At 54.2% G+C, this 26,828-nt stretch overlaps 1 protein-coding gene across 1 annotated transcript; it reads right to left on the reverse strand.

The window, feature by feature from the left end:
- Positions 1 to 520: 520 nt before the first annotated feature.
- LIMK1 (LIM domain kinase 1) lies at positions 521 to 26,828 on the reverse strand. The gene is made up of 16 exons (XM_008141487.3): positions 26,594 to 26,828; positions 24,730 to 24,826; positions 17,934 to 18,072; positions 17,480 to 17,589; positions 16,108 to 16,314; positions 11,253 to 11,358; positions 10,988 to 11,154; positions 9,677 to 9,860; positions 8,751 to 8,837; positions 8,286 to 8,417; positions 7,087 to 7,146; positions 6,754 to 6,819; positions 4,031 to 4,187; positions 2,330 to 2,385; positions 1,962 to 2,119; positions 521 to 1,864 (listed from the first exon to the last, which is right to left on the reverse strand). Exons 1-16 carry the CDS (start codon positions 26,646 to 26,648, stop codon positions 1,702 to 1,704), a joined length of 1,944 nt encoding a protein of 647 aa, XP_008139709.2. The 5' UTR covers positions 26,649 to 26,828; the 3' UTR covers positions 521 to 1,701.

A 26,828-nucleotide genomic window follows, 5' to 3' on the forward strand; every position in this document is an offset into this window, starting at 1 on the left:
TTTGTTGTTGAAAGTATTACAGATGCCCCCCTCCACCCTCTAATTGCTGCTGCCAAATTCTTGACAGAAATTGTGAGCCATGAGTGATCAGTTATTTTAAGCCACCGTGTTTAAGGGGTGATTTTGTTGTACAACATCAGATAACTGAAGTCACTTCCTCTTTCCTTAAAATGCCACTGTTTCAACAGCTGTGTGAACAGTTCCCTAGATTAAAGGCCCTATATTTGAAATAACTAGTGTGGTTTGTTTTCCTGATTGAACCCTTTAAGTTTCAGGAAGAAAACATGAAACGAGAGCAATACATTCCCTGGTATCTGCTCTTCCCCTTCCCAAACCCAGCCTTGGGAGTCTTCACTTGTCTGGCTGGCCACCACCTCTGCTCCAGCCCTCTGCATCCTCCACCCTTCTCCACTCCGCCTCCATTCTTGTCTTCCCACCAGACTTCTAATCACAAAGCTCCGTTCTCATCCTATTTCCTCAGAGCCCCCAGACAAACATTGCGACGCAGGATCTGGGGGGGTCGGGGGGAGCACGGAATTGAGTTTATTGTTCTGAGTCTGGGTTTTCTTCCTTGGACATGATTTTTCCTGGATGGAGGTGACTGTCCCACCTCCCTGAGTCGCAGTCCCGTGGGCCTGTTTAGATGGTTTTCCAGGTTCAAAGTGCACTGAGAAGGCTTCACAGTTTTAATACTTCCTAGATGCTCAACTGAGGCAAAGTGATAAAATGGCCCTCCCCCCACCAGCCCATAAAATAAAACCCCAAGCCCCCAGCAGCTGCTGCTGCAGCCGTATGAAAAAATAATACAAACTCTTCTTAAAAAATAGATTACACAGAAAGAACCCAGAGGACAGAGGGGCACGGGGAGAGGCAGGGGCTGCTCCAGCTACTGGTAAGGAGCCTCAGGGAGAGGTCCAGGAGGGGCGCCAAGATGAACTTCAGGGGGCTGGGATGCTGGTGGACACCTGCCTCGTCCGCTCTACCCAATCCTTCCCCTGCTGCTCCTCCCAGCAGCTCTGCCAGGGTCCCTCCCTTTGCCCTGAGGCCTAGTACCTGCTTCCCACTAAAGTGGCTTTAATAAAGAAACAAAAAGACCCAAAGCAAGAAGGGTTGCTGCCCCGCCAACAGGGATGCCCCCTACAGGAGCAGACGACTCTTTGCTTTGGGGGTTTGGATAGTTATCAATACCTGCTACTACCTAGACACCCCTGGGGGGGGGGTGGTGATAGGCCCCAGACCCTTATGGCTCCTGGGAACACCGCTCCCTTGGCACACCCCCTCCTATGTACTCAGCCGTGACAGGGCATGGTCTGAAGTTGGCCTCCAGCAAGGCCTTGGAGGAGCTGCAGACAGGTGGAGCGTGTGCAGGATAGCCAGGGCGGTGGGGTGTGGGATGGGGCACAATTCACATGGGCCCTCAAGCTCATGCAAGGAGAAGCAAGAGGGGGCAACCCCACCGAGACAGAGGTAAGGCAGGGTGAGGTGATGGTGTGTATGCAGCCAGGCCAGCTCTGCGGCTGGGGGGCAGAGACAGCGCAGGGCCACAGCCCACAGGGTAGGAGGCAAGTCAGGGCCTAGTGATGGGGAGGGGTCTGGGTGCCCACTTCTGCTGAGCCTCCACACCTGGCTGCCTCCTGCAGAGGAATCTGGTGCAGGGTGGATTTTCTGGAGTGGGGACAGGGGCTGCTGGGGGGGCTGGGCTCAGTCAGGGACCTCGGGGTGGGCAGGCAGTCCACTTTCGCCACGCCGGTAGGTCTCCCAGAAGCCCCTGTCCAGCTGCTCCAGCTGTGAGCCTAGTGGTAGGTGGCCGGCCAAGTGCATGCGGAGGGTCTCCAACCATTGCTCCAGCTTCACGAAGGAGGGCCTGGGATGACAGGTCAGGGGAGAGGGATGGTGGGTTCTGGCTCTGCTGAGGACCAGCCCACCCCAAGGCTGCCCAGGCCGCGCCCTACCCCACTCACCTCTTCTCAGGGTCCAGATCACAGCAGCGCACGGTAATGGGGAAGAAGCTCGGGGGGCAGTTTGGGGGGCAATAGCGGTCCAGGAAGCCTCGCACATTGAGGCCAAAGTCCATGGTGCGGGGCAGGTAGTCGGGGTCAGCGTTCACCCGCCCGATGATCTGTCCAGCACAGGGCCAGCAGTTACCCAGGGGCCCCTGGGGCTGGGTACCACCCAGGAGGCATTTGAGGGGAGTGTACACTGGGCCTGGATGCAAACTGCTGTGGGCAGCCCAGTTCCCAAAAGCCTCCCTAGCCTGCAGCCTAGGAGGGTAGGGAGTGGAGAGGAGCCACCGGGCCTGATGCCAACTGCTGCCCACCCCTGGACCTACCTCGCATAGGACGATTCCAAAGGAAAACACATCCACCTTCTCATCATAGCTTCGGCCTAGACAAAGAAACTGACTATTAGCAAGTGAGGCAGGACCAGGGATCCAACTGGCAGGGATGCTGGGCCAGGGACTGGCAAACCACATGGATGCCCTGGCCAGCAGGTCATGACCAGAAGGAAGATGCTCTGCCCCTGACCCTACCAGGGCTGAGAAAACTTTGGGGGGGTGGTGGTGGTGGTGAGGACAAGAGCCCTAGGTAAGGGGTACCAGGCCCAGCTTGGTCACTGACAAGCTGTATGATTCCAGACAAGTCATGGACTTCACTGTGGCCCTGAAAGATAACCATGTCAAACCCCTGGAACCTGTGAACGCTACTTTGTTGAAAACAGGGTCTTTGCAGATATGATTAAGGTTCTTGAGATGAGATAATCCCAGATTATCCAGGCAAGCCCTAAATGCCATCACAAGTGTCCTTATAAGAGACAGAAGAGAAGACACACAGAAGAGGAGGCGGTGGCCATGGGAAGATGGGTGCAGAGATTGGAATGATGTGGCCTAAAGCCTGGGAATGCCAAGACAGCTGCCTGAAGCAGCAAGGAATGAACTCTCCCCTACAGTCTCTGCAGGGAGCACAGCTCCACTGATTTCAGACTTCCAGCTTCCAGACCTTATATAAGAGAATAAACTTGTTTCGTTTTAAGTCACCCAGTTTGTGGTAATTTGTTATAGCACCTTCAGAACTCTCTAAGCCTCAGTTTCTTCATCTGTACAATGGGAAGAATACCATCTACCTCATGATGCTAAAACCAATCAATACAGACACTCATTTACTGAGTGCTACCTAGTTTATAACCTTATCTAATCCTCACACCACTCCTTAAAGATAGGGACTGTTAGGCTCACTTTACAGGTGAAGTTATTTGGGCGGGGGCGGGGGGACTATGTTAACTTCGGTCAGAGCTGGCGCTGAGATGACCCCTAGTCTGCCTGTCCTGACCCTGTGTTTGCATGCCACCTGCCTATGGAGGGGCTTTATAATCCATGGTCTAGGCATACACAGGACCACAGTGTGACAGGCCTGATTGAAAAAGAAAGGGAGTGGGAGAGAGAGGGCCTATCCTAGGTGGAATAACGGCCCCCAAAGATGTCCATGTCCTGAGCCCTGGAACTTGTGAATTCACTGCCTTATACAGGACTATGCAGAAGTGATTAAGTTAAAAATCTTGAGGCGGGGGGGTGGAGGGGAGAGATTTTGGTATGAACTCTATGTAGTCGCAAAGGTCCTTATGAGAGCGAGGAGAGTCAGAGTCAGGGAAAGAAATGTGATTCTGGACACAGATGTCAGAGAGAAGATGCCAGGCTCCTGGCCGTGATGGAAGAAGGGGCCCCCACCTGAGGAATGAGTGGCCTCTAGGAGCTGGAAAGAGGAGGAACAGCTTCTCCCCTAGAGCCTTCAAGGAACCAGCCCTACTGACACCAACTTAAGCCCAGTGAGACTGAAGTTATTGGACTCCTGACCTCCAGAACTACACAAAAACTTGTGTTTTTAAGCCAAGTGTGTGGTAATTGGTTACACCAGCAATGGGAAAAGGACCCAAAGAGGAAGCAGAGGGGCTGAGGAGGCCAGGGCTTGGGTGGCTGCAGCTCTGCCTGGGACCCCTGAGTCCCAAGGAGATATGACAGGTGGGGCCGCCCACTCACCATTGATCATCTCGGGCGCCATCCAGTAGGGGTTGCCTACCACTGTGTAACGCTTTCTCCGGTCTGGCTTCTTGAGGCTTCGCAGGTCTTCAGGCTGAGTCTTCTCATCCACCATGAGCCGCGCCAACCCAAAGTCAGCCACCACCACGTTCTTGTTCTGGGGTGATGAGGAGGCAGGGCCACACTGAGCATGTTCCTGCCACCACCAGCCACCTGCTCCTAGCCTGGACCCCACACCAATCCACAGACAGCCAGAGAACATACCTCTGACACCTGGGGGCTGCTGGTGGGGGTGTAACCCCATTGCTCAGAGGGGCTCGTGTGCAGGGCTGGGACCGCCTTCCTTCCCCAAACCCCTCTGCTCTTTGCAAATGGAGCTGCCCAAAGCTTCAGAAAATACCAGTGTGGCCCCACTCCCCTATTTATTATTTATCTCTTAATTCTCCAACAATCTGGTACATGTTACCTTGCAGATGAGGTGACTGAGGCCGAGAGAGGTTAAGAAAATTGCTTAAGGCCACCCAGCTGGTCAATGATAGGACTGGATTCAAACCCAGGGCTCCAGAGCCCCTGGCTCTACTGTTTTAGGTTTGTAGGAGCCCCTCCCAGGGCCCAGCCTGGACCCTGGCAGAGTTGAGATGCTGACTGCTGTGTTCACCCAAGATGGTAAAATCAGGGATGGGGTCTCCTGAGCGATGAGGGACAGGCAGGGAACCCTAGGGCACAGTGCCAAGTCAGGGGGCTGGGGAGATCCTCCGAGTGCCCCAAGGCCCAGCTTCTTAGGCTTGGTGTCTGGGGCCCTGGAATTCTGGAACCTATTTGCCAGGCCCAGGATTGGCCACTGCTGGGTGGACACCGAGGAATGGGCACAGCGAGGCTGAGGGGCAGGGCCCCAGGCAGGTGAGTTAGAGCCAGGCTTACTCTGAAGGGAAGGACTCTGTGCTGCCTTTGGGGGTAACATGAATGTGAACAGTCACCTAGAGAAAACTCTACAGAGATGGCGTATGGGCGAAGGGATGAAGTGCATCCTGGGTCCACCTCGATGAGGCCTCAGGGGACACAGTCCCTCTCAGGGTTCCATCTCCTCAGGTGTAATATCAGGTGGGAAGTTAGTTGAAGGGTCTTGACCTGGGTTCCTCAGACTCCTGGGCAGTGGTTCTTGAAAGCCAGGGTCCATTAGGATTGTTCAAGTGCTGGTTCCTGCCCCATCCCTTTCAGAAGGCCTGGTGGGGGGCTCAGGACAGTGCACTTTCGTAAGTCTCGCAGGATCAAATGGTGCAGGGTTCTGCAGATCCTGCTATAGGAACAGCTCTAGGGAAACCAGTGAGGGCCATCACCGATTCTCAGAGGCCCCAAATTGTAGACAAAGAGTTTGGCTGTGCATAGATGGATTCTGGGGACAGGAGGCTCACAACTCTCAGCAGATTCTCAAAGGATGGGCTGTGCTGTGGGACTGAGGCTGTGACAGGTCACCCTGTTCTCACTGTGCCCAGCACACTGGCTGGACCTAGCAGTGATACCCATCGCCAGCAGGGGCAGCCTAAGCCGGCTCCCTGGAAGGTCCATGGAGTGGATCTAGCCTCACCAACCTCTCTGTGCTCACTGCCCACTGTTTCCCACAGCCTAGAAAATCCCTGCATTGCCTGAACATCTCCAGGGGCTGAGACCCCCACTTGACAGTGAGCAACTCATGGCTTCCTGGATGTCATACTGCTGTGTCTTTGCATGTCCCGCTGCCACCATCAGACACTCTTCCTGTACTGAATTCACTGGACAGACACCTTGCTGGAGAGCTCCTCCTCTGGGACGGGCGCTCATCCTGCCTGTAGTGTGATGAATCATGTCCCCAGCAAATTCATGTCCTCCCGAAACCTCAATGTGAACTAACATGGAAACAGGGTCTTTGCAGACACACTTAGTTAGCATGAGGTTACACGGGATTAGGGTGGGCCCTAAACCCAATGACTGGTGTCCTTTAAGAAGACATAGAGAACAGAGGGAAGAAGGCCACGTGACGATGGAGGCAGAGACTGGAGTGATGTAGCTAAAAGCCAAGGAACCACAAGGAGTGCCAGCAGCCACCAGAAGCTAGGAGAGAGGAGGGGCCAGATTTTCCCTTAGAACTAACCATGCCAACACCTTGATTTTGGACTTTTGTCTTCCTGAACCCTGAGGACACACTGCTGTTACTTTAAGCCATCCAGTCTGTGGCACGTTGTTACGGCAGCCCCAGGAGGCCTCTCCAGTTGGGCGGTCAGTCACTCCCTCCTCTGTTTCCTGCAGACAGCCTAATCACTACCCCTCTTAAGTATGTCCCCTCAAAGCCTCTTTCAGGAAGCCTGCCCTGACGACCCAGCCCACATGCCCAGGCCCCACTCTAGACCCACAGCCGGGAGAGCGGCCTGGTGTAGGCCTGGCCACTCTGCTGTAGGCTGTTCTCTATGAATGCCACACGCCTGGACCTTTATGGTTTACACATCCATTTTTCCTTCATTGACTTGTCAGACCCACCTACAACCTGCAATGTCAGTGGCTTAAATGGCACAGTGAGGTCTGTTTGCCTCCTGGCCTTGAGCTGTTCCCCTCCGCCACCTCCCCGCTACCTCGGGCTAAACTGGAGTAGGGGCACCTACCCAGGGACCCCTGTTCAGAAAAGGCCTTGAGGCTGAGTGTGGTGGGCAGGGCTCCTGCTGTCCCCTCCCGCCCAGGCCCAGGCTGCTCACCTCACGGACCAGGCAGTTGTGGGAGTTGAGGTCCCGGTGGATGATGTTCATGGAGTGGAGGTAGGCCTGGGGGAGGGGGGCACAAAGGTCAGGAGGCGGCTGCGCTGAAGGACCCCAGCCCTGGCCCCAGAGGCTCCCACCTCCCATCCCGCCCCCATCAGGCCGGTTGGGGGTGTTCTCCCCACTCGGTCCTCTCTGTTCACTCTCAAAGCTTCCTCGTGGCTTTCATGTCTAAATCCCTTGTGGAATTTCAGATTAGCAGAGAGAATGTTTTTATAAGTGGGGTTGGATCACCAGCTCACACCCCGTAAGTCAGAACCAAAGCTTACTCACCATCCCCGAGGCAATGTCCTTGGCAAAGCTCACCCTCTGACTCCATGGGTACTGGCTGTCCTGGGGGCGGAGAGACAATGGCCAGGAAGGGCCAAAACAGGGCCACAGTGGTGGGGCAAAGGGGTGAGAGAGAGGCAGGGTGCAAGTGTCCTAGAGGGTCTGATGAACCCACTCTCATCTGCACCCACACTGTTCCTTCTAATGGGTGTGGGTGTATAATTCAAAACAATTTTCTAGCAGAACTGATTTCAAACACTAAAGTGGGGGTGGGAAGGAGAGAGATATTCCTCTGTAGTTCCTGCTGTGCCACCTCTGAGAGAAAAGCTCTTTTATCTTCTACAAAATCCCATCCTTCCAAGTTTTTTAAAAATCTGAACTGACTTTCATGGACCATCATAGATGGGCCTGGTGAGGTCACCTGCCACGGGCCAGCCATATCGCTCAGGAGAGCAGGGCTTTGGCCTGTCATTTGGGGAAATAACTTCTTCTCTCACCTCATCCCCTGGAGACCTCCAGAGGGAGGGTGAGGACATCGGAGCATATTAAAGACTCAGAGCGCAGTTAGGAAGCCTAAGTGGTACTTGACCACAGAATCCTCTCTGAGAAGTCGTATCTGTTAGGAGCCCACAAAGTGACACTCCGGCAACACCAGGTAATTTGGCCGAGGAGGGAGGAATCAGCGGCGGGCGCGGGAGGGGACAGGAACTCAGGGTCTCAGGGTGACACTGACAGCCCTCACATTGGACCCCAGGGGCACTGCCAGCAGCACAAGAGCGATGGAAGTACCCCTCCAAGCACTTTGCTTCTAAAGGTGGCTTTGCAATTCTTTCCCAGCCCTTAGTTCTGGATTTTATGGAACAGGACAAATAGTACAAATGATATGCTTTCACCAGAAGCAAAACAAAGGTCCGCGTGAAGAGGTAACGCGTGAAGAGGTAACGGGAGGGGCCTCTCAGGTGTTTGACGTGGGGCAGGTGGGCTGGGGCTGGCCTGCGGCCCTGCAGGATGACCAATTCAAAACAGCCTGTGTCCCCTCAGCATAGCTGCCACCCTTCTCTGAGCCTCAGCTTTTCCCCGGCTTCAGATGGAGTCAGAGCAACCCTACTGGATTCCGAATCAGGGTTTGGAGGGTCTTTTGAGACCAGAGGCCCACGCCACCGAAGAGGGAGGTGCCTTTCACGGGGCAGCCCAGAACTCACCATGCTCTTGATGATGCCCCGGAGTGTGCCCCCCTTGATGTACTCGGTGATGAAGTTGAGCCTCTTGTCCTTGTAGAGCACCCCGATGAACTTGAGCACATTGGGGTGCTCCAGGCATCGCATGACCTTCACCTGGCAGGGAACAAACAGGCTGCGCACACATCTCCTTCTCCCTCCACTGTCCCACCAGAGGCCACAGACAATGCCAAAGACAGGGGACCCTCCCCGCCCATGGGGCTCCTGCCACACCCACTGCCACTGTGCTCTTTGTTGGAGCTGCTCCCCACCCCAGGGTGGCCCTGCCTTTCTTGCCCTCCTGGCAGATACTTTTTCTGCTTTCGTTGTGTGACTTGAGTGTCATCCTCTTGGGACCCTCTGCCACCCCTCTCAATGGTGGAAAGGGGTGGGGGCCACAGCAGGTACCCGAAGTCTGGTGAAGCGAGTGTGGCAGTTCCACTCACTGACCTCCTTGAGAAATGTCCTCTGTGTCTCCTCGTCGAACCGGATCAGCTCCTTCATCACCATCACCTCGCCTGTCTCCCGGTGTGTCACCTGCGTGGGGACACCGAGGCATGGAGATAGACAGACAGAAGCTCTGCTCTAAGCCCAACTTGCCGAGGCCCCATCCCTACCCCAGGACTGTCAGGGAGATAAATAGTCAGCTTCAAGATCTTCACAGACATTTGATGTGATGTCCTGGCCCTCAAGGGTGGCAGAACTTAATACCGTTACAGATGAGGAAACTGAGGCTCAGGGAGGTTTCCTAGCAGGGCTCCAGGTCACCCAGTTGGCAGGGAAGGAGGTGGCTGGGCTTGGGTCCAGGACCGCCTGACCCAGAGGCCAGCTGTCTTTGCTCTGCTGGGCTGTCTCCTGGAGGTGGAATAGTGGCTTTGCCAGGGACTCCTCCCCTGGCAATGGGACCAGGGATGAGGACTGGGGGCCAGGGCCTATCTGGACAAGAGCATGTGGGCAACCTGACCAGTACCTTTTGTATAATCCTGAATCCTCTAGCCTAGTCATAGCCCGTGACACGAGAGCCAGGGAAGGGCTCACGTCTCTGCTGGGGAGAGTGTGAAGGGGAAAGCAGTCCCGAGCCCGAGTGGGTTGGCATCAAGCTCAGTATGAGGCCTTCAGGGTGTGGCTGGGCTGCCCTCCCAGCTGCCACCTCCCAACAACCGCCTCCATATAAAGTTCTGGGTCTATCCGGAGTAGGTACCCTCCCCCTCACTAGCTCAAGGAGGCCCAGGTGGAGGAGACTGGCTAGGGAGTCTGGAAGCCCCTTCCATGTGGCTTCCTGGAGACACTGGTGGGCGGAGGTAGGACTGATAGGCTGCACCCGCCTGCCTGCCTGCTCCCACTCTTGGCCTGTCCATGCCCGGCGTGCCCTGTACCTTGATGGCCTGGCCGAAGCAGCCCTTGCCCAACACCTCCCCGTGGATGAGGTCCGATGGCCGGAAGATGCGGTGTGGCCGGCAAACCACGCGAAGGGACTCAGAGCGCCCCAGGTCCCTGCACTGGGAGGCAGGGGAGCCCAGTGAGCTGGCACCCGGAGATCTGTCGATGCTGTAGCTCCTCCTGGGGACACACACACACGCCCAGTGCCACCAGGGGGCAGGTGGACACCTGGCTGAGGCCCCCTGGGGGAGGCTAGGCCTCGGCCTGCCCCCTTCCTCTTGCCTGTCATGTTCCCATGTATGTCAGTCTATGCATAATCATCCATTCTGAGCGGGCAGCACAGGGCAGCTCTCCTGGGGCGGTCACATGACTCTCACCCCATCCTGATGCCAGCACCTGGTGTCCCATCCTGTTTGGCCTTCCTGTTTGAGGCCCACTATTGTTCAGGTGCCCTTGGTAGGAACGTTTGTCCTTGGGCTTCTCTGCTTGGTGGCGCTGGGTCAGATACTTTGTCTCCCAGCATTTGGGTCCTGGGCGCAGAAGCAGACGACCTTCCCAAGAAGCCCACAGCCCTGCCACATTGGTGGCCTTAGAGGGTGGCATGAGCTCCAGACAAACACAGGTGGGGAAGAAATACATAACCTCAGCATCAGTATTTCTCAAGAGTAAAGGCGGTGTCCCCGCCCCTTCCCCAAGTCTTTATCAGGAGTCCCGAGCAGGCCCACAGTAAGTGCAGTGAGGACCAGGCTGCTTCTGGTTTCTTCCTCATGTCCTCCAACCCCCTGCAGGAGAGTACAGGGCACCCCCCAACCTGGACCACTGCAACAGCCCTCTAGCTACCTCTGGTCGTGGGTGCCCTTCCACACGGGGGACCAGAGTGGTTTCTGTGAAACTCATCCCTTTGTTGCCACACCCCTGAGTGAGGCCCTGTGATGGGTGGACAAGGTCCAAGGACCCCTGCCACATCTGAAGCCCTGCAATTAGCTTCTGCCTGGAACCCACCCCTCCCAAACCACACCCAACGCTCCCATCATCCTGAGTTACTCGTGGGCTGCTCCTTGCAACCAAGGCGCTGGTACACCCTAGAAAGCTCTGTAATTCCAGCTGCGGGGGATGCTTCCACCTATTTTCCTACTTCTCACTACCCGTCCTTCCTCTCATGGTCCCCAGCACCTTTTGCTGGCCTGCTTTTCTGCAGGGCTGACTCCCTCACAGACTGAGTGACTGGAGGGTGGGAATCAGGTCCCATTTCGAGGCCCAACATCAGTGAAAGTACCCAGATACACCAAGGTACAGGGCTGACTTACAGGACAGGTTTCTGCCGGGCAGAGCTGCCAGCCTCTCCACTGGGAGTGAGAGCTGGGGAGCCCAGGGGGCTGGGCTCCGGGCCCGCCACATGGCCCAGCGTGTCGTGAGGGTCGTGCTCAAGAGTCAGCTGGAGCAAGCGGCTGGTTTCCTGGATCAGCAGATCAATCTGGGGAGAGCAGGTGTGTGGACAGGTGAGTCCCAGGTGGTGGGGGCAGGCATGAAGGCACCACCTCCAATCCTGCTTCCCAGACTCAGGACTCATACCTCATCCAGGGGCACGTTCCGAATGGGTGTGCCATTGATCTCCAGGATCCGGTCTCCAACATGGATGGAATTCTTCACATCTGGGCTCATGCAGCCTGGGTCCACTCTGTGGGCAGAGCAAGAGCAGTGGTCAGACTCCTGCCCACCCACCTGTCCCCTAGAGCACTGAGAGGAAACCAAGGTGATCTGGCTCTAACTTGTGTGATCAGTAGATGGCAATGGTCTAGAACTTGGAGTTCTGGTTTGGTGAGAATTCTGTCATTAATTACTGATGTCTCCGCTGTGTGAAACTGGAGAAAGGTGGCACTCCTTAGCTATTAGCTGCCCCACACCAGATGCTCAGGGGCTGCCATTCAATACGCCAATCCTCCGAACCTCCTGGTTTGCTTGGAGCAGACGAATGTCATGAATGTTAAAAGGGTCTGGATTCCTACCTCATTCCCAAACTTGCCCTGCAAGATGAGGTGAAGGCTCCCATTCCTCCGGAATCAAGCAGGAAGGAGCTCGAGGCCTGCCCTGAGCCACAATTACGGAGTGGAGATGGGATGACGCCCTCGATTAGTTGGCCATAAGCTAACTCATGGAATGGCCAATTTGCCAAATTTAATCACTTCTTTTAACTCTTTGGTGTTATCTGGTTTTCCTTTTGTCTTCATAAAAGCTTTTTAAGGAATGCTCACTTTACCTCTGCCCTGAGATAGGGAAGGGTAGGTGACAGGATAGAGAGGGAACTGAAGACTTTAAGGAAAAGAGATTCATAAAAAAATTTCATTATCAAGAGCATATTCATAACCTGGGGGAGCTTTTCTTTATATTGGAAAGCCAGGTAATAAATGCAGAAGGGGAACCATCATGGTAATAATTAATACAGATAAGAATCACCTACGGATGCCAGCACCATTCGGTGAAAGGTTCTTGGGAACAGGATATTTACAGAGTCAAATCTCATAAATGACTTATTGATTACATTACAAAGGGGGAAAAAATCCTTTACAGCAGAGAGGTTTATCAAAGCTGACATCCCCAATAAAGGGCATCATGTGACGATGCACAGAGAAGGACACAGCAGCACTTATGTGGTATCAGGCCAAAATGCATAACCTAAATCTAATAAAGAGGAGACATCAGTCAAACCCAATGGAGGGACATTCCACTTAACAACTGACCTGCACTCTTCATAAACGTCATGGAGGACAATGAAAAGCTGAGGAACTGTCACAAATTAAGAGACTGAAGAGACATGAGGACTCAGTGAAATGCATGATCATGGACTAGATCCTGATCAGGAAACTGTTACAAAGAACAGGACTGAGACACCTGGCAACATCTGAACATGGATTGCATACTGGATAAAAGTACTGTATCAATATATATATATTTTTAAATATATTTTTTATTGATTTTTACAGGGAGGAAGGGAGAGGGATAGAGAGCTAGAAACGTCGATGAGAGAGAAACATCGACCAGCTGCCTCCTGCACAACCCCTACTGGGGATGTGTCCGCAACCAAGGTACATTCCCTTGACCGGAATCGAACCTGGGACCTTCCAGTCCGCAGGCCGACGCTCTATCCACTGAGCCAAACCGGTTTTGGCTGTATCAATATTAAACTTCCTAAGTGGCATGATTACATATAATTATAACTGATAATTATGTAAGAGAATATCCTTATTTTTAGGAGAATGTCTAAGTTTTTTTTGGCAGGGAGGAAGGGTCAATGATATCTGTAACTTACTCTCAAATGATTTAGTAAATGACAATATGTACATATATGTGTATATATAAATCAGTACATATGTATACACATACATAAATGTAGAGGGAGACACACACCTACACCCCAAATGTGGCAAAAAATTAAAATTGATGAATCTAGGTGAAGGTTGTATAATTGTTCAATATACTTATTATTTTAGCAAATTTTCTGTAAATTTATAAATGTCAAGATAAAAAGTTGAAAAAAACACACACACCAATGAATACATTTCCATTAATATAAGCTTCTCATGGGTAGAGCCTGAAAAATATATTCCTTAGACTTCTCATCTCCCTTCCTTCAGTCTCTCCTGTTAAGGCAGCAGGGGGCTAGGTTGGAGATAAACTTTCCTTAAAATGCTGCTATAAACAAAATGAAAAGTGGTCAACTAAGACTCTCTTAAAACAAGTAAATCCGGTCAGCAGCCTTTGGGCAAGCTGGGAGCTTCTGAGACGGGGCCGCTCTGCAGAAATTGGAAAGCAGATGTTGTCTGGAAAGAATGCTCAGCCAGTAAGGGAGACGGGGGAGGTGCCGGTGGCTCTCCATTTCTAAAATTCTGCCTGGTTGTCAGGGACCAGCTGGTCTGGGAGTTTCCCCATCTCTCTCACCAGTCTGTCTGCTTACTTGTGTATGTAAGGCAGCTGCTGGCCTGGCTGATGCTCACGGTGGGGGTGGAGATGGAAAGGCGAGCCTGCCAGCATCCTCCTTCCCCAGTACTACCTTCACTTCTTAGGCTTGGTGCCTGGTACCCAGCAGGTGTGTGAGGAAGTTCACTGGATCCAATGGAAGCTGGCACTTGGTTCTCAGGTCCAGACGTGGGAGACATTTAAAACTACTTCTCCAGGAGTCAATGAACTCCTCAGAGAAATCTTACAAGGCTCCCAAGTGTCCAACTTCCTTATTGTTCAAAGCCCCCAAAGCCCATAGAGGACAGGGAGCTAGCTGCTCAACGTCACAGTGAGCTGTGAGCTGGCTCCCTAATCTTCATTCCTCCTGGCATCGCAGAGCTTTTCCACATCCTTCAGAATTTTCTTTAGGGATGAGCTGCTAGTACCAAATCTTGGTTTTGCCTGCCTTACCATGTCTATTTCACCCTCATTCTTGAAGGATATTTCAAATATAGAACTCTAGGTTGATGGTTATTTTTTGCTCAGTGCATTAAATATATCACTTCACTGATTTCTGGCTTACATGTTTTCTATTGAGAAATCAGCTGTCAGTCCAACTGAACTTTTTTGAAGGTAATTTCTCTATTTTCTATGGCCACTTTGAAAGTCTATTCTTTTACCTTTAGGGTACTAATTTCCCTAGATGGGGTGATCCATGGTGGATTTATTTTTATTTTGCTGTTTGGGATTTACTGGGCATGAGTCTGTGGATTGGCGTCTTTTATCAGTTCTACAAAGTTCTCAGCCATTACATCTTCAAATAGTGCCTCTCTCCCATTAGTTCTCTCTTCTTCTGGGATTCCAAACGGATGATCTGATCCCCTCACTGTCCTCCATATGTCTTAACCTCTCTTTCCCAGTTTTCATCTTTTTGTGTATCTGCTTCTCTCTTCTATTTTAAACTGTACTCTATTGTTAAATGCTTGAATTAATATTTTTGTTTTAATAATTTTATATTTCATTTCTAGAGGTATATTTGGTTCCTTTACAAATTTATTACTTTACTCATTTTTCAGGCATCTTTTTACGGAAACATATTGAGCGTAATTATTTTATACCATTTCTGATCATTCCAATATCAGAAGGTTTTATAGGACTGGTCCTGTTGTTTCTGCTGACTCTTGCTCACAATGCCTTGCTTTCTTATATATTTGTTCAGTGATTTGTGTTACTTCATCTGGCTGGTTCTGATTTGACTGAATTGCTCATCATCCTTGAGACACTTATCTAAGTAAATTCAATGAAGCCTGGAAGAGGGTTTCTTCAGAAAGGATCTGCATCTGATTCTGTAAAGGGCTTGGGAGCACCATCAGCAGGGAAGAAGCATTTTAAACTTTTACAATTTTGTCTTAAGGCTTTTTGAACCACCCAGACATAGGAATTTGGTTTGTATAAATTCTTAGATTCCCTCTCCCCTTCCATTCAGGTTCAAATCAGTTTATTTTACAGTTCTCAGAGTTGGGGATGTGTGGGTGGAGTGTGAGCTGATGGAAGGTGTGGTTTATTTCTCATTCATCCTTACCTTGAGAGCCCTTTTGGGGTCCAAAGTTTAATAGGGGAGGGAGCAGTTTTCTTATTAGACTAGCTTCCTTAGCAAGTCAAGGCTTTGAAAGACCAAGCCATGAAAGGACTTGAAAATTGAAGCTTAAGGCCCGGCTGGTGCTGCTCAGTGGTTGAGTATCAACCCATGAACCAAGAGGTCCTGGTTCAATTCCTGATCAGGGCACACATCCGGGTTGCAGTCTCGATCCCTAGTTTGGGGTGTGCAGGAGGCAGCTGATCACTGTATCTCTCTCATCGATGTTTCTATCTCTCTCCCTTCCTCTCTCTCTAAAATCAATAACAACATATTAAAAAAAAAAAGAATCAAGAAAATTGAAGCTTAAGTTCACCCAATTTAGATCTGCCCTCAAGGCATGGCTACCTTTAGTATTCTGCTGATATCCCTGGGCTCCCTCCTTCACTTAATCTTGACCTGATTACTTTTCTTTCTTATTGGATCAGATGTGGATCCAATAAGAAATTATTACTTATTTTTTGAAATATATTTTTATTGATTTCAGAGAGAAAGGGAGAGGGAAAGATAGATAGAAACATCAATGATGACAGTGTATCATTGATTGGCTGCATCCTGCACGCCCCCAGCACTGGGGATTGAGCGCGCAACCCAGGCATGTGCCCTTGACTGGAATCGAACCTGGGACCCTTCAGTCCACAGGCTGACGCTCTGGCCACTGAGCCAAACCAGCTAGGGCTGTGTAGTGGTTTTTAGAGGAACTAGGCATCTGGTATACCAGGCTGTCAGAGCTGGGCTCTATATGGGCCTACGTGCTACCGTTTTCAGAGCCCCCAGTCCCAGAGTTGGCTCCCCATCTAAAGCATCCGTGGCTACAGCCACACCACCTGCAGCCTCAGCAGGCCAGCCACTCACCCTTGGACGCGGACGGTGTGGGAGTGCTCCGTGCCACAACCTGGTGGGCCATGAGGTGGGTCGATGGAGACTGAGAGGCCACGTTTGCCATGAGCTGTGGCTGGGATGGAGACTAGGGTGACGGTGTGGGGCAGGTGAGAGCCGGGGGAGTCGGGCAGGATCTGCTCGATGACGGGGGTCACCACGGTCTGGTAGTAGCAGTGCCCGCTGCAAGAGTCACAGGCAGTGGGAACCCAAAGAGTGGGAAGAAAAGAGCATCAGCAGTCACCAGCATCTCCCCACCCCCAAGTCCCAGTTCTACCACCCTGACTGCTTCCCATGGGAGGGGGAGGAGCTTAGCTGCCTGATGAGACCGGGAGCAGAAACTGAGCATGCGCAGCCCTGCCCTTGCCCCTCTTTGATGCTCATTCAGTCTGCTTTGCCTACTCGCTTGTCGCAGTATAAGCTGACCAGAAAGAGGCCTGGGGTTAAGTCCAGTTCAGGAGTAAGTCATTAAAAGTCCATTTGGGATCAAGCCATGCTGCCCTTGAATCCAGTTTTATCAGTTACATAATAAAAAATTTCTCTGGTCTTTGTCCCAGGTTTCTGGGAAAGAGGCTCTAAAGCCTTGGAATCAGAGTGTCTTAGTTTTTCCGGAGCCCCTCAGGCCACACCCGAGTTTATGTTAACAAGATGATTCAGGATGGGGGCTGGTCACCAAAAAGACCAACCTAGTGATTAAAAGGTTGGTGCTTTGACCCAGTTCAACCTCCGAGAAGGGGAGGGGGTCTGGAGACTGAGTCCAATCACGTGTCCAATGATTCTATCAATTCTGCCCACATAACGGAACCTCAATAAGAACTCTGGTGATGCTGCAGTGGGGCGTGGGGGTCACACGTCCTGCTCCCACTGGGGGGAATGCATAGAACCTTTGCTTTCTGGACCCTCTTGGACCTTCCCCTTTGTGTTACTTCATCCGGCTGGTTCTGATTTGTATCCTTTATAAAAAACTGAATCCTAATTATAGAACTTTCCTGAGTTCTGTGAGTCATTTAGTGAATTATCAAACCTGAGGGGGTTGTGGGAATTCCTGATCTGTAACCAGCTGGTCTGAAGTGGGAGTGGCCTAGGGACCCCTCAACTTGTCTGAAGTGAAGGTGGTCTTGTTGCGTGCGGACTGGGCCCTTAAACTTGGAGGGTCAGTAGTTGGTGCCAGTAATACAACAAGAAATCTGAGGCTTTCTCAGTGTGACTCTCATGTCATATTTCCCAGTCACTCCTACGAAGCACTTTTATTAATGACTGCCCCATATGGGTAGGGAAAGGGCCCTGGTATGGGAGACCTGTGCTACAGGTGGGCACGGCAGACTGGGACAGGGGCCAGCGCACTCACCAGTACAGCTTGGAGTGTTCCACCAGCGTGTAGGTGTCCCCGTCACCAATGAAGGTCCCACACGTGAGGCAGATGAAGCACTCTGGGTGGTACTTCAGCTCCCCCGCCACCTGGAAGGAGGGTGGGGGGACAACCCAACTTAGTAGCCCCTTCAGCTCCCATATCTCCTCCCCTCGACCTTCTCTTAGAAGGGCAGCCCCAAACAAACCTTGAGGGTCTGGCTGGCCAGCTGCTGAGCTCCTGGACAGAGCTGGTTCTACTAGTAAAGGTAGGGGGCTGAGGGATACAGACAGACAAACAGGCTAAGAAGGCATGAGGGAATTAGAGAACCAGTGAAAAGAAGAATGAGAGCGATGATGGGAGAGAGATCTCGAGCAGGGAAACCTGTGAGGACACGGACAGACACACACATACAGACCAGGTGAGACATGCGAGTGGGGCAGGGGGTGCTCACCATGACCAGCCCCTTGGTGATGTGTTCCGAGCATCCGTGGCAAGATTCGCCATAGCGGGCCCAATAGTCTTTCTTGCAGAAGAGCTGCCCATCCTTCTCATAGTACTGGTGTGAGAGGGGGGCACTGCATTCACAACACCTGGACGGGAGAGGAGCCGGGGCTTAGCATGGCCCACTCCCAACCCTCTCCCACAGCTGGGTCTGGTCAGTCTCTAGGCACCTTGTGAGAATTACAAAAAGGTGTGCCCTCTGGGCAGAGACAGCCTGCACTGGAGCACAGGGCTTACTTACCAGGTGGAGTCAGGGATGGATTCAGCCCCCTTGGCCAGAAGTCTCTGTGCAGTGCACAGCCTGCACAACCACCCAGTGCAGTTCTGCACCCCAAGTATCTGGCTCATCTGAGCCCCTGTCCCTTGTCATGTAAGAAAGATGGCCAAGAGAGGGCAAGTGACTAGCTCTTGGTCATGGAGAGCGTAATGGAACCAGGGAGCCCAGGACTGAGTTGGGGATCCTAACAAACCATGGGCCCACTTCTCTAGACAGCTTCCTCTACCTCTCGTCTGCCCCCACCCAAGCAATGCTGGAGGCAGCTTGAGCCAACTGACGTATATAAAAGTGACCTGTTGGAGGTGTGAAGACCTACTAAGCTAGCACCTTCTCACTGTCTTGGTTAAACTTACTTAATCCTCACAGGCCACCATGAGGCAGGCATGGACATCCTCATTTTAGAGAAGGCAGATGAGCTTCAGAGCATCGGAACTGCTCGTCACATAAAGCTACTCCGGGTTCTACTAAGGTCTGAAGCAGGAGGTCAGGTCAGCAGAGACCAGGCAGGATTGGTTTAGACAGAGGATCTGCTGGTTTTCTCGACCTGTCAGGCCTACAGGTGCTGCCAGTCACAAGGGGACTTAAGGGGCAGCGCAGCATCGTCCCTCCCTCGACCTCAACCAGAGCCTTAGGCCCCACACCTTCCTTCAGAAGAGCAGTCCTGCTGTATGGAGGATCATCAGGGCCACAATCCCCCTGCCCCATCACCAGGGGCTACTAGGGAAGCCCAGCTGGTGGGGCCCCTGAAGAGCCGATGGGGAGGAATGATGTACTAGCTTCTTGGTGTCATCCCACAGGCCTGGAGCTAAACTTCTTTCCACCCAAGTGTCTGTCCCAGTGGAGTAGGAACCCACAGCCCAGCTAAATCAGGAGGAGCAAATGCAGAAATGTGGATCCCAGTGAGCCCTCAGGGGCATGTTTTCAAAAGACTGACCCAGGGTCCTAGGGGCCAGAGGACACACCATGCAGAGAATCCATCCAGTCTGGCGGCTCTTTGCGCCCTCTGGGTGATGTGCCAAGGTCACACCGGTACAGAAGGACCCAGGCTCAGAGCTTATGGCACAGCAGGGAAACAATTGGGAAGAGAGGGGGCAGGGAAGACTGGGTCCTGAGTGAGACAGCCCCGGCCCCAGGGAACCCTCCACTCTACACAGTCTGCTTTCATTGACTGCTCCTTAACTAGGGAACTGGGGATGTAGAGGGAGAGAGCAGCAGCCAAGAGTGCTGTGGGACACTGTCCCTTTAAGGGACCCAGCCTGTTCTCCATTGTCCGGGAGCCAGAGGGAGGGGTGATTGGTGGGGAGAGGTCAGGGCAAGGAAGGCACAAAATGCCTGGATTCAGAAACAGGGTGGGGAGTGAGATGCATGCAGAATAGGGGTCTGATGCCATTTCCCTATGAAAGAGGGGAGTGGGGAGGGAGGGACGCGGGAGACCTCCCTGGGACAAGAGAGGAGGCAGCGGAAGCAGCATCTGGACCAGAGCCATGACGTCATCCGCCCCCGCCCCCCTTCCTGCCCTGGGCCCCGCAGGGGGCGGGCATCTCACTGCGGAAGGGGTGGCGGGGGGAGGCGGAAGGGGTGGGGGGGAGGTGCTGGAGAAGCGGGTTCTGCAAAGAGGCGGTGCAGACACTGCACCATGACCATGGGGAGGCCCCCCACGCGCTGCACTGATCAGTGATTCACCTCACCCTGTCACGGAGCAGGCACATCACGATGTAACAGGAGTGTCACCACAGGAGTCTCCCCCTCACTCCCAGGCTGCCAGATTCAGGAAGTGGGGGCTGCCTGACTTCGGGTGGGTGGGCTGGTCAGGAGCAGCTGCCTTCCTCCAGGGGAGAGAATGCTCTTCCCCCTCCCACAGACTCCTACTCCTTCACAAACTCCTACGTAGCAGCCCTGGAAGACCCGACCTCACAGACTACGGCCACGTGGACATCCAAGGGCCCCGTAAGTGTAATCGCAACCTGGTCACCGCTTCCGTGAAACCTGCTCGGTGCCCCTCACCCCCACCCCAGCCTGCACAGCCAGCCTTTGTTGGCCCACCATTAACCTACAGGGGCTCTGCGGTCCCCGGCCAGGCATCCACAAACACTGAGCCCCAAAGAGAACATAAGTGGTTCCCACCAGAGAGAGACCTGCTCCGTGCATTTCATCTGGAGCAGTTTCCACCCCAGCATCCTCAGAACTGCTCCAGGGCACCCCAGCTGGGCCTCTTATCTCAGACAGGGGGCAGGGGACCTCCATCTCAGATAGGGGATCTAGCCCAGGCTCACGCAGCAGCTGGGTGGCTGGCATTTGTGGCCTCAGTGGACCTTTGCTAAAGGAAGGTACTCAGGAGCCCCTAACCCTGTCCATCTCTTCACCCCTCAGGTCCACATCCAGCCAGGAGCCAGAGGAGGCAGGTGGGGCAGGCAGGCCTGGCTCTTAGGGGTGCCCTACACATGCCCCTGCTCCCACAAAGGATGTCAAGAGAGGAGTGCCAGGTACTAAGGGTGTACAGAGATGGCCCAGGGTCAAACAGAGAGGAAGTCCTAGAGGACAGCTGTCTGTCTGCCCTGAACAGGGTACCTCTCCCTGAGAGCAGAAGACAAAGCTAGGCTCAGCCACTGGGGAGGGCACGAGAAGGCTGGGCTGAGAGGCAGTGGCAACCTCTGCAAGGACCGGTCCATCCCTCCCGTGAGTACACTCTACCCAGGGCCACATGCCCAGACATCAGAGGTGAAGGAAGGGTAGCTGGAGGCTCAGCCTCATGGAGAGACTGTACCAGAAAAGCCAGAAACCTCAGCAGCGGCCTGCTTCCCCTCAACAGGCGGCCAACAGTGACCAGGAGTTTCAGTTCTCCTGCCCCACAGCCTGGACCCAGGTCGGTTTGAACCCCAGTTGCCTCTAGTCCCAGACCTTACACCAGGGACCTGCCTGAGGTATGGACAGGTGGGGAAGGGGCTTTCCACTTACTTGGCCCCTCTAAAGAAGTGCCTTCTTCTCGGGGCTGAGGTCAGCATCCTGCGCAGCTCCCCACAGCTCCAGGGGCTCTGGAGGCCTATGGGGAGTGCACAGGCAGGGTGGGCCGACCGGCCGCTTCCCCATCCTACTCCAGGCACTCAGGATTGGAGGCTTGCAGAGGGTGGGGCCAGCGTGGCCACCAGCATGGGAGGAGAATGCAGCAATGTGGGTGCCGGAGGACTTGGTCTGAGCCCGCAACAGGAAGCAGTTGAAGGGCCGTCTGCTGGCACTCTAGTGCAGGCAGGGGGGCTGTGGCAGTCCCTCTGCCCTCAGCCCTACACACCCAGAGAGGCATCCTCCAAGCTCTTCGGCCTCCACTTAAAGGCAGTGAGGGCTCGGGGCTCTCTGGGGACAGGGACAAGCTCAAAGTAGCTGCTTCTTCCGGTGCTGCCCCCCAGAGAACAGAGGTCGACTTTCACGGACAATCTGTCCTCCTTGCCTGAAAGGTCCCCCAAAGAGGGGGAGGCTGCATTCTGACCCAGGCTCCAAACACAGTGCCAGCTGAGTGCTCACCCTCCTCGCCCAGCCTCCGGGGGGATGTTACCAGAGCTACAGCAGCCCCACGGCTCATGAGCGCAGGCTGCTGGGAAGGGACCTCCCAAAGGCAGCAGCTGGGCCGAAGGGAAGCCTGGACCACTCCAGGCGTGGCTATAACCTTCCAGAAGGTGGGGCCCACAAGGGATGGGGTGCCTGGAACAGAGAAAGGGGGGGCCTGGGGTGACAATGAGCCCCCAGTATTAATGCCAGAGGGCATCCTGTGTGCCCACAGGAACTCTCCCACGGCAAGGCCTCAGAGCTCATGGCACTGAGAAGCTTCCAGAGAGAAACCAAACAGAATCAGAGCCTTGGGCATCCCACTGAGAGCCAGATTGGATGCCTATTAGCCATGGGGACCAGGCAAGCAGTGACTCCTGTCTGAACTGCTTTCCAGCTGTCATGGGATGCGGACACTGTTGGCATCACCAGTTTTAGGGGCTGCTGGGAGAACCACACCACAGGGTCAGAACACGCATGCACGCCACACTATGGAACCTGTGGCTCTTACTACCTACGGGCTCGCCTCACTGTGGGAGCCTTCTCTGTGCCTGTCATGCCAGGGATAGCCCAAACATGCCTCCTTCCTGCTGCCCCCACCAGGGGCTTCACCCCTCTCCTGGTTATGCAGGGCCGGGGCCCTTCAAAGCCAGGTTCCATGCATTCTGTCCCACTCCTCGACTCTGTGGCGTCCACCGCTGTACTCACGGCCCTTCCCCATGTCTCCCAAGGCTCCATCTCCCTCCCGACCAGAGGTACAGAGGCCCTTAAAGTTCTTCCCCTGATTTCTCTTGGCCCCATCTTAACCCTCCCCCCGCCTCCCTGCCCCGGCCATCTCAGTGCCAGCCCTAAGCAGGCTGTTCTCTCTGGCCCTCTCACCTCTGACTGGCGTCAGACCACCTCAGCCAGCTCTGGGCAGGGCACTGCCACCCAGGATAGTCCACCACACCTCTAATTCAACAGGGACAGGGTACAACTCATCACCAACCCAGCCCCTGACTCCACCAGAGCCAACAGACCCCTCCCCTCCCCAGCACCAGGGTGAAAACCAGACCACTTTAAATTCAGCGCCTGCCATTCACCAGCCCCCAGCCCCAACCCAAGACCCCTCACCGCTTCAACTCTGCAGTGATCTGGGATGAGACAGACATAGGTTCAAGTCCCAGCTCTAGCTGTTGCAACGTTCAGTGAGTTACTTGGTCTTTCTGAGCCTCCATTTCTCATACAAGCTGGGCAAATAATGGTACTTCATTCAAACCTTATGTTGAAGGTTTAATGAAATGACATTAAAAGAGTGCTCATAAGTGGTGGCTAGTATGACTAAAACTTGCCATACCTTGTCCCTTCTAAATCTCCAATTCTCTCCACTCCTAGTCACTGTCTTACATCAGGCCTTAAGACCCCTGAACTACTGTGATGGTTCATTCTCTGCCAAGTTTCCATCTGCTACTGGGATGGCACTTTTCAATAGCACTTCTGCCCACGTCCCTCCCTTGCTTTCTGCTTTCTGAATCCCTCTGCTGGCTCCCTACACCCTCAGAAGGTGCTTATCTTGGTGTTCAGGGCCCTTCACAAATCAGTCACAAGTTTGCCTCCTCACTGCATCCCTCTACTCAATCTATGCCAACCAAATGAGCTGTTCCAGTTCCCTCCACTGCCCACGCTGCCCCACCTCCTGTCTCAGTGCCTGTGGTTTCTCTGCCTACTGAGAACCCCTTGCTGCCCTGAAGACCTCCTTCTGAACACCTGCCTGGGAACAGGCATGGTGCCTGCCTCTCTCCTGGCCTCACTAGCCAGGGGTGTGGGTGGTGGGTATTCATTTCACTCACTGGCTGCGTGACTTTGGTCAAAAGAATTAACCCCTCTGTGTCTCAATTAATGGAGACAACAAAATATCTAACTGTCCTTACACCAGTGCCTGGCCCTTACTAAACTGTAGAAAACGTTAGACGTTCTTAAAAATGAAAAAAAAATTTTGTCAGAGGTTCCCACTGACTGAAATAAACGCCATCAGCTGGTGGTCAATACTCTGACCCTAGCTGGGGTTCCCAACTTCACTTTCCCTCCTTTGCAATGCATTTCCACCTGATTCACTGACTGAGCCAGGCCCTGTAACCATTCCACCCTTTGCACCTGTTGGGTCCTCTGCCTGGAATTCCTTCCCACGTGGGAAACCTCACATCCTTTGAGACCCCAACTCTGGCTCTAACGCCAACTCTAAGGCTATCCCTGATCCTGCTTCTAATTATGGTCCTATTGGGTTGCCCATGTGCTCAGTCACAGTCCTGGCCCCTGTCTCCAACACATGGGAGTTAGTGTCTGGGCTATGCATCTTCACAACCAGCCTTCGGCCCGGTGAAGGAGGCCCAAATTTCCCCAAGGCTGGGTTTGTCTCCCTTCCTCCCCTGGAGCATGAGCACCCGGAAGGCAAGGGTGCACTGCTTTCCCTCCTCCCCCTGCCTAGGTTGCTGCAGGGCTTAGTAATACTGGTGGAAAGACAGGTTTCTCCTCTCCTCTCCTAAGACCGTGGTCGGCAAATTGCGGCTCTTTGGCCCCTTGAGTGTGGCTCTTCCACAAAATACCACGGCCTGGGCGAGTCTATTTTGAAGAAGTGGCGTTAGAAGAAGTTTAAGTTTAAAAAATTTGGCTCTCAAAAGAAATTTCAATCGTTGTACTGTTGATATTTGGCTCTGTTGACTAATGAGTTTGCCGATCACTGTCCTAACAGGTCTAGAATGACAAAACAGAGAGGCCTTTAGGGATCTCTAGTCCAAGTGCCTATTTAACAGATGGGGAAACTGAGGCCAAAGACTTGCTGGAAGTCAAGAGACAGCACCAGGGGGAGTAGGCAGCTCTCCCAGAATGCTTGCCTAGCCACCTGTCTTTGGTAGGTCTTGCTTAGGGCACCCCACCCCTGGCCAGCCCACCTTACCTGAAGCAATCTGCGTGCCAGTCAGTGTTCAGGGCCTGGAGGTACTGGCCATCATAGATCCTCTGGCCGCAGCTTGCACACACGGGCAACTCGCTTCCTGCAGGGGCGGTAAGGGAGCCAGGAACCATGCTTAGCGGAGGCCCGGTTTGGTGCAGGCCTAGCCTGCCCTGTCGACCCCACATGCACCTGCCCAAATCCTCATGCGCGCGCACACACAACACCCAGGCTAGGCAGTCACTGTGCCGAAGGAGAAAGGAGGCAGCTTTGAGTCTTGCTGAGACCTTGGTGAAATTACCAAGACTCTCTAGATCTCAGTTATCCTATCTATAAACTGACTGTAAACTGAAGAGGATCAGATGTCTACTCTCCAGCAACAGCATTCTTCAACTCAAGGTAAATGGGGAGTAAGAAAGCTGCAGGATTTAGAAATAAGGCAGCGGGTGACATTCTTGTCACAACTCCCTTTCTCCCCTGCCTGCCCAGAAAAAGGAACTAAGAGGACCCTTCAAGTCCAGGTAGGGATTAGATAGGGCTGGACGGGTGCATCCTGGGTTGAAACCCCTAGGAGGGGAAGGGCAGGAAGCCCAGAGGGGCCAGCCCCAAATGAGCTTTGGCTATGTCCTGGCCTGACCAGAGGCTGGGACTGCAGGGCTGGGCACTCCCAGACACCTGCTCCAGGGAGCCTGGCACCTCCACAAGCTAGCCACTAGGCATGCTTAGTCATCCTTGGAGCCTGGCATGGTTAGAACTGGGGTGGGCCCTGGAAGATCCCCCAAGCCTGCCCTTCCTCACTGTACGGATGGGGAGACTGAGGCCTGGAGAGGTTAAGGCTTGATGGGTCATACAGCAGGCTCCCAGGCCACGGCCTGTGCCTCCACGAGGACCCAGGGACCTATGGTAGGGGCAGAAGGGCGATGGTGAGGTGGGCCCTTGTTCCAAGTAGGCCTTCAGGGGCCTGGCGGGCAGCCAGGTGGATGGCAGGGCTGGAGGGTCTGCCTAGTCAGGACCAGGTGGGCCTATGTGATGGTGCAGCTGAGGAAACCCTGGGAAGGAGACCTGACCCTGCTCTGGGCTGGGGGAGTTTTGGGGGATCCTGGTCTTCATACCCTAACTGCGGTGGAGTCCCAAGTCTTGAGCCCCAATAAGGGGAAGGGGCTGAAGAGGAGGCTGGGATTAGTCATCCTCCCCGCCAATACTGCTGGCAGGGAGCGAGGGAGTGCGGGCCCTCAACAAACTGCCAAGGACTCCCTGGAGGTTCATCTGGACTCTGCCCATTCGGCCCCCCAACCACCGGTACCGGGAGGGGGCGGGGGAGGCAACTATGCGGCCCCCACCTGTACAGACGGGGAAACTGAGGCCCAACAGCTAGCGCCTGGCTCAAGGTCACGGAGCCAAGCAGGCGCCAGACGGCAACTCGGACCCAGGGCTGCGGCTTCCCTAGAACCGCTTTCTTCCCAGACAGGGTCAGACTGGGTAAGGGGGGCCTGAGGCAGGCCCCGGGTGGGCAGAGCACGCAGCTGACGGCCGGGCTGCGGGTGGGGGGCAGTGCCTGAGACTCTTACCGGGTGGTCGTCGGTCGGGGAACAGGGGAAGGCGGGAAGAAAGGGAGGAGGGGCTCTCCCCACGGGAGGGCAGCCCACCCAGGGCGGAAGAGGGGAAACCGGGTGGGAGCGTGTCAGGGAGGGGCCTGCGGGCTTCGGAAGGTCGAGCTCGTCCCCAAGGAGGCAGGGGCGCGGCCTCGCGGCAGACCCGGCCTCCGTAGCGGCCGGGCCCGGCCCCCTCCCGAGCCCCCGGCTCCCTCCAGAAGGCGCCTCCGCCCGCCCGGCCCCAGGTGGGCGCCCAGCCCGGCCCGCGCCCCGCGCACCTTCCTCTCCCATACGTTCTTCCCTCCAGGTGCAACAAAGTAGCGTCAACCTCATGCACTCGGCGGGAGGCGGGGCCCGGCGGCGCTGGGGCTGGGGGCGACCCGGGCCCCGCGAGCTGGCCCGCAGCCGCCGCCGGCCCGGGAGGCGGAGGCGGAGAGAGCGGGCCCGGCCGGGGTGGGCTCCGGCTGGCGGCGCCGCAGCCGCCTCTCGGACACCGGCTCCCGCACCGGCTCC

Source organism: Eptesicus fuscus, chromosome 4 (assembly GCF_027574615.1).
Source record: "Eptesicus fuscus isolate TK198812 chromosome 4, DD_ASM_mEF_20220401, whole genome shotgun sequence".
NCBI lineage: Eukaryota > Metazoa > Chordata > Mammalia > Chiroptera > Vespertilionidae > Eptesicus > Eptesicus fuscus.